At 53.3% G+C, this 7,637-nt stretch overlaps 1 protein-coding gene across 2 annotated transcripts in view; it reads left to right on the top strand.

The window, feature by feature from the left end:
* The first annotated feature begins 2,645 nt into the window (after window positions 1–2,645).
* Window positions 2,646–7,637, top strand: part of RPTOR (regulatory associated protein of MTOR complex 1) — a 307,386-nt gene continuing 302,394 nt past the window's right edge. The window contains exon 1 of one of the 2 annotated variants that reach the window (XM_032870426.1): window positions 2,646–2,821. In XM_032870426.1, the coding sequence (XP_032726317.1) occupies window positions 2,660–2,821 (162 nt within the window). In that variant the 5' untranslated portion in view covers window positions 2,646–2,659. The remainder of the gene's footprint in view (window positions 2,822–7,637) is intronic. The other variant, XM_032870427.1, reaches the window with a different exon arrangement.

Raw genomic sequence — 7,637 nt, 5'->3', positions numbered from 1 at the left:
TTAGAGAACATGTTTTCCAATATCCCCGGATCTGACTGGTTTTAAGTTCTCATCAGGGTTACCTGATCAAAAAATAGAGGCCCTGAACCCCTGCTTTCCCACTCCCCATGATTCAGTGGGTCTGGGCTGGGATTCAGCCCTCTTTATTTTTAAATAGTTTCCCGGCGATTCCGACGACCTGCCAGGTTCGGGTTCCATAGGCGCCTATACGACCTTCATTTAGAATATCAGACAAGGTGAGTGCTATCCCAAGGCTACACACACTTTGTAGGTGAGGAAATTGAGTCTCACGCAGACTGAGCGGGTTTTCCCAGGTCACAGGCTAGTTAGGAACGAATGGGTTTAAAGCTGTTGAGGTAAGACTAGGGTCTTCCCAAGACCCTGCAGTCCCCAAGCCTTCTGGTGCCTGTGGGGGTATTTGGCCAACTCTGAGAGCCCGGAAAAGGAAGATTTTAGTCTCCATCTGTGTTTTGGTGGATTTGCCCTGAGTTTTAAGGGGAGAATCCAGCTCAGTCGGATGTAAAATGAAATTAAGTCTTGGCATACTTGCTATGCGCTAGGGGAGAAAGACCTGGGATTGCACGCTTCATTCCGAGGTAGAGAGGAACACAAAAGCCATCAGGATTTTGATATGGACTCCCGCACTGGGTCAAAGACCTGGGAAACCACGGAGAGACCGGGTATCTTCTAGAGTCCAAGCTGAGCTTTTAGATTAACAAAGCACAGCTGCTAGGTTTCCCTCTGCTATGGAAGGATCGTGCTAGCATCGGATCCGGCGTTCATACCGGACTAGGCATGTCCACCTGTCATGTGCATCCTTCAGGCTGGGTATTATCATCCCGGTTTTAGATTTGAGGAAACTGAGGCCGGACTAGAGAATTGACCAGGGTTACAGGGATGGAAAGCGATTCAGTCAAGATGGGGGGCCAGGTGCACCTGGCACCAAAGCCCAGAGGCACAAGGGAAGACCCGCCTCTTCGGCCCCCGCCCGGCTTTATAAACCGGGTCCGTGTGAGTCTCACTAACAGTGTTCACGGAGCAGGCACTGCGGTTGGCTCTGTGGTCCTTGCTAGGGCAGAAGGTCACAGTTCTGCACACGCTGTAAGTAAGCGAAGTTTCCTGGGTGCCTGGGTGGCTCGCTAGTCGAGGGTCTGACTCTTGGTTTCCGCTCAGGTCACAATCTCTGGGTCGTGGGATCCAGCCCTGCACTGGGCTCCACATGCAGAGGGGAGTCTGCTCAGGATTCTCTCTCTCCCTCCGCCCCTCCCCCTGCTCTCTCGCTCTCTCTCAAATAAATAAATAAAATCTTTTTTTTTTTAAAGCAATATTTCCTGAGTGAAAAATAAAGTAAGGCGGGAGGCGTGCCTCCATGCATAGGCACCTGTGGCTTTTACTGGTTTGCACATGAAACTATATCAAGAGAAGAATAAACTGCTCGGAAAATAAGACGAATTCAATAAGAACCTGTATCACTGAAATTAATCACCCCCCAGGGTATTCCCTGAAAAAGAAAAGAAAAGAAAACCTGATACTGTGGAGGATACTCTGCGCACCACCCCCCCATCTTTTGTAACAACGTCAGTGGTTTTTCTGAAGCTTTTGCTGCCTTTTCAAAATCTGGAAGAAACCACAGGGGGGTCAGTTGCTTTAATTTCGAGCATGTAACAATAAAAAGCTTTTTTCAAAATTAATTAAATTGCCATAGTTTCATTTGTAGGATTGACTGATATCACCCATCTATTGAATGAACGCCATAAAGTCTAGAAAGCTGAATTGTGGTAACCATAGTAACGAAGAAGGGGGGAATTTCTATTTCCGCATCTCGGGAAGCGCGGCCAGAACGCTCTGAGGAAGTTTGGCCCGTTGGTCACGCCGTAGATCGCGATGCATGCTGGGTGTGGGCAACATGGCGTCCTCCTTGATGTGCTGATGAGAGGAGTTTCACTGTAGCTTCAAACCAGAGGGCAAAACTCTCCAGACCCCATAAGCCCGCACTGCCTGTCTTCTTCGCGCCTCCGTGTCGCGCTCTTCTCAGGACCGGTTCTCGGGCTGGAGAAAGCCACGGGGCCGAAGGCCAGCACCGGCCAGGCCGCGCGGATCCGGGGCCGAGGAGCCGGCTGCGGGCGAGCACGATGGGCCGGTCCTGGCTCAGGGTGCAGCAGCTCCGGCGAGTGCGGGACCCGCAGGGCTAAGAGTGGCTGCGGGAGCCCCGACGCGCTCTGAACCTCTTCCCCTCGGCCGGAGACCTCAGCCTAGTCGGCGAACCGGCGCCGAAAGCGGGCGGCCTTCCCGTCCTCGGAGCGGCGGAGGCGTTGGAGGCCGGGAGGAGGGTCATCGTGAGGCCTGAAGTCCCTCGCGCCTTTGACAGCTCCGCTCGACGCCCCTCGTGGGACGCACCGCCCGGATCTGGGGGCGTGTGTGTCCGCGGAGCCGCTCGGCCGGCCCCGCTCCCCGCTCTGCGCTTCCCACCTGCTCCCTTCCCGCGCAGAGTTAGAGGGGCCCGGACTTTCTGCCCGAGCAGGGGTCTCCGCACACTCCCCGCTCCCTCTCCCCCCACCGCCCCTCTCCCGGTTCCTATTTCACCAGTTCTGGTGCACGCTAGTGTTTAAGGCTGGAGGTTCTCGAGCGCCTACTGCCAAGGACTCCCCCTCCCCCGCTGATGGAGTCCGAGATGCTGCAGTCCCCTCTCCTGGGACTCGGGGAGGAAGACGAGGCCGACCTTACGGACTGGAACCTGCCTTTGGCTTTTATGAAAAAGAGGCACTGTGAGAAAATCGAAGGCTCCAAGTCCTTAGCGCAGAGCTGGAGGATGAAGGACCGGGTAAGTGATTCCGGCTGCGCCCTTGGACCTCGGGAGTTCTGTCCACGAAGAAAGTTCAGGGCCAGAAGAGCGCCCTTGGGAAAGCAGCGCTGTTTTCCCAGCCACATGTTGCAATTGAACTAAACAGCACGAGTGACGTGTCAGACTCGTTCTTGGTGGTGAATGGAAAAAGGGTGTTGTGGTGGGTAGCTACTCACCGGATAATGTTACTTTAATTCAAACAGTTTTCGTTCCGACAGTAAAAGCCCAGTTCGAACGCCCAGCCTTGCGAGTGTTCGCACGCTCTTTGGTGTACTTAGCGCTGTTGGCGCTGGAGCAAGGACACCTTGGGCTAGATTACTTGTACCCACGTGGTTAGCCTGCCCGGGTTCCTTTTTTTTGTTCAAGCTCTGTGAATCGCAGTGCTGGGAAACAACATTACGGGGAAATGTTTAGCTGGTAACAAATTAATGCAAAGTTATTTTAAAGTTACAAAGAACTTCATCCTAGCCTTCCACACGGCTTGTCTTGCGTCCAGACTCTTCTTCCTTTTGTGTGGCGTCATGGGGCTGTAGCGTGGAGACAGGGTTTTTGCCACGGTTGAGTTAGAGGATGGTGGATTGGATCTTGGGTCCTGGTTTTAGGGGGTCTCCATGGTCCTGGGAGTGTGAACAGTGCCTTGTAAGCAGCTAGTAGGAAGGAAATCAGCCAGTTTTGGTGAGCCTGTCCTTAACTAACCACTGTCTACCTCCTGGTCTCTAAAACAAGGAGGTGGGGACCTGCTCCTCTGTGCACACTTAAAGTTTGTCTTTTTGTGATTTATTTTCTCCTTCAAGACTGTCTTTATTTAAACATTTCTGTGGTATAAGAAAGGTAATTGGTGTTACGTTACAGTGTGATTGCTCTGGACGTACGAACATGCTTGGGTGAGATGATTGTTTCTCGTATATGTTGTTGAACGTATGTAAGATCACCGTGATGGTAATTCTGCTTAGTTGCTAGTAACCAGTCCTTCTGTTACTGACTTGCCTTAGGAAAATTTGTTCCATCCAGAGGTAGTTTAAGGAGCAGAGGAGATAGTCATTGGAAGAGATTGTATAAAGTGTGTCTTACGGACATCTTTAGTACTAACTCATAGTTCAAAGCTTTTGTGGTCACTATGCTTATATGAGAAGAAACTTATTGTAAAGTAGCTGTCTAATCATTTTTTTTTCCCATTCTACTGTTTGGAGAACATTTTTTTTCCTTTCTTTCTTTTGAAATGTGGTTCCCTCTGCTACCCTATACCAAAGCTCAAACTGTTCAAACTGATTAATGGATATATTTTTGACCTTTTAATTAAAACATTAATTTGTGAATGATCAGCATTCCCTGATAAGCGCATCATAGGTTATTAAGAAAAAAGTTCTGATTCTGAGTAATTACTGAGATCCTTCCTTAGGAAAGAGCCAGGGGAGGACGTTGGCTGTGTCTGACCTTTGCAAGGTGTTCAGTGAGGAACATATCAGAAGCTGATATTTTCAGGTCGGTTTGTGAGAGCTTGGCATCCTAACAGGCCTTGTCGTCTCTTCCTCAGACTCAGCCCCAGGGGACCTTTCCACACCCCTGCCAGGGCAAAGGTTGCAAATCCAAATGATGCTAACAGCTGGGAGGTAGCGTAAGTGAAGGAAGTGGGCCAGATAGAAGGAGAAGGCACAGGGTCAGAGATAAGTGGCAGCTGACAGTGACTTGTGTCTGATTGTCTAGAGGGTGGGCTCTGGAAGGCCACAACAGCTGAAGGGGCAGGTGGTTCCCAGCCAGGTCTTGTCCTTTCTCTCTCTCTTCTGCTTTGAGAACCAGAGACTTTTTTTTTTTTTTTTTTTTTTTACTGAGATGCCTTCTGGTTTAAAACTGTTGGCACTCTCTCAGATGTTCTAAAACACGACGAGTCCAACACTGCAGGCCGCACGAACCCCATTTGTGGGGCTGGTTCTCACCGGTGGGTCACCTGGGTGTGATTTGTGCTCTGTTCCCACAACACCAGACAGCCGCTCCGATTCTAGGAATCTTGAGCACGCAGGCATCCAGGCCAGGCTGTCTCCCCTGCCCCCTCCCACAGTGTGATGGGGCAGCCTTGTGGTAAAGCGACATGCGTGGGCCAGGCGGTCCTGGAGTAGGCCCTACTCATTCCACTCGCCTTGGTGAGCCATTGACTGCCCAAACCCAGACTCAGCCTTTGCTTCTTTCTGTGACCACGTGTGACTCTTATCTTGTGTATATGGTAGTGGTTACCTGCTGGTGCCTCCTGAGTGAAGTTGTTAAGGATTCCTACAATCGGCATCTTCACTAAAGTTGACTGATGGCCCTAAAAAGTGTTCTGCCACTCAGCGTTCGGCATCTTTGCTGAGAGCTACCGCACCTGCCCACTCTCGTGGGATTCCCACGATTTTTGTTTTGGGTCAGTGCTGGTTTTCCAATGCCAGCATAACTGCATTTTAAGTCCTAAGCTACTGTTGGATTAATGCGCTGTTACCAAGTTAGTTTGTTGTGTGGTGAGTTCTGTGTAGGGTGAATGATTCATAGGCGCGTCCGTAGCACCTTGGGCTGGTCATTGGCAAATAACTAGACTTACATAAACTACAGCTTGGAGTGAACCATCCGCGGGCCTGTGGCCAACGCCGACAGGTCCGCACGGCCCCGTTTGTGTCTTGCTGTGATACTTCGTGGTTGTCCCCCAGTTCGTTCTCCCACCGGAAGGTGGGCCCGTGGGGACGGTTGGTCTCAGATGGGTCTTTATCACACGTGTGGGACAGAATCAGGGACAGCGGGGAGCTGCTGCCCTCAAAACCACGGACACACATGCTGCACTACACGTGTGTAGGGGACGTAGGTATAAAATGATGAGCCATTTCCCAGACGGTCTCTCAGCTGATTGTCCCCTGGCTTCGTAAGCCGTGCTTTGACGCAGCCGTGGAGGAAGCTGCGTGGGTGCCTCGGAGTCACGCAGGTGCTGTAGAAGGCTCACCCCACAGTGCTCGCTCCCCTCGCGTCTCTCTCAGCTGCTCCAGTTAGGCTCCCTGCTTGGCCTTGAGACCGCCCTCCACAGGCCGCCCCGGTTGCTAAATCTGAAAGTCGTGTCTCTGTCCGTCTCTTGCGCGACCTCTCCGCGGCGTCTGCCGTGGGCCACTCGCTCCTTCCCGAGACTCTCCTCACCCGCCTCCGGGTCTCCCTCCGGGGTCTCATCCCTCCTCCTTAGACCCGTTTGCTGGCGGACAGCGATCTTGGTTCCTCCCGCTGTGCTGCGTGGGCCCCTCACCAGCGGGTCTTGTCCAGGCTCACGTTTTACGTGTGGTTCACACACGAGCGACTCGTCCCCGCGCCGTCCTCACTTCTGACCTGGGCCTGGAGCTCCTGGACGTCCGCTCTGCCTCGGTGTGCTCCGCCCCAGCACGCGGCCACCGCTCACGCTGTCCACCCAGGATTTACCCTGCCTTCTTCCCTCCTCCCCTGCTCGTGGCCCTGTCCGGCTCACACGTAGAGCCTGCCAGCTCTGCCTCCCAGTGCATCTTCCGCGGGCTGCCGCGCTCCGTCTCTGCCCTTTGCGAGCCCAGCGCACGCAGCTGCCGTCTTCTGTCTGGACGACCAGACCCGCACGCCGACCGGTCTCCCTACACGCACTCTGCCCGCAGCCGATTCTTCACGCGGTGGCCGGGGGCATCTTTCCCCGGTGGAGGCCAATCCTGTTCCTGCCGGACTGGTCCTCTCTCGGCTTCCCGCGTGCTGGGAGGAGAATGCAGATTGCTCACCCCCGTGCGCAAAGCTTCCTGATCTGGCCCCGCCTGCCTTTTCTGCTTCCTGGGTGGAAAGGCCTGGAATGCTCTTTCCTCAGCTCTTTGCACCCCTAGCTCCCTCTGGTCGTCCACTCTCAGCTGCCGGGTCACTTCCTCAGAGAGGCCTTCCCGGATTACCTCATCTAAAGCAGCTCCCCAGCCACGTATGGTCACTCTTGCTTTCTCTGGATTTTTCATTATATCCCAACCCCTGGAACGGAGGGTTTTTTTATTATAAAGCAGGGACCTCATTTATGGACAGTGCTGACACATGATAAAGACGGACTGAAGAAAAAACGCGTAGTTTGCAAAGGGGTCCCACAGACGCTGTGTTCTCCAAGGCTGCCAGCACCTTACCTGGTTGGGAATGATTGTTCCCATGGGACGGATGAGGAGATGAGGCCTTAACTCCATGGCTTGCCGAAGGGACCTAAGCTGCAGGGCCAGCGATGAGGGAGGTGCATCGGCAAACAAAGCCTAGAACGGGGTCACAACGTTCCACTGACAAGTCCACATTTTGTGACCACGGAGTCTAAAACCAAGTGTGTCGGGAAGGCTGCTGGGATGGCGGTGGGGACAGAAAAGCAGACAGAGGACAGTGCTGGTGTGCAGCTCGGCTGTTCCTGCGGTGGGCTCCGGGCTTCCCCCGACCCTCATTTCAATGACAGTATAAGACAGGGGCGCCCAGCTGGCTTAGTTGGTGGAGCAAGCGACTCTTGATCTCAGGGTCATGAGTTCAAGCCCCACGTTGGGTGTAGAGATTACTTAAAAATAAAATCTTAAAAAAAAAGTAATAAGGCAAGATGGCACTGGCCTTTGGCACTCTCTGTGTTGGGATCTACACGTGGGTCAACCTGCTGGCGCCCTCGCAGGGATCGGGGAAGGGCGGTGGTACCAGACGGTGCTGGTCCGCTCTTCCGTTCACGGCTGTGCATTCACGGTAAAAAACTCCACTCCACTTGAGAATGCCCCAGGGGACGCAGTAAAACGTACTGGTCTCACGCCGTCCTGGCTCTCCAGTGCCGCCT

The sequence above is a fragment of the Lontra canadensis genome, unplaced genomic scaffold (assembly GCF_010015895.1).
Source record: "Lontra canadensis isolate GAN:19392208 unplaced genomic scaffold, GSC_riverotter_1.0 scaffold41, whole genome shotgun sequence".
In the NCBI taxonomy this organism is placed as follows: domain Eukaryota; kingdom Metazoa; phylum Chordata; class Mammalia; order Carnivora; family Mustelidae; genus Lontra; species Lontra canadensis.
Note: the sequence above shows the minus strand (reverse complement) of the source record. Positions and strands in the feature narration are given on the sequence as shown.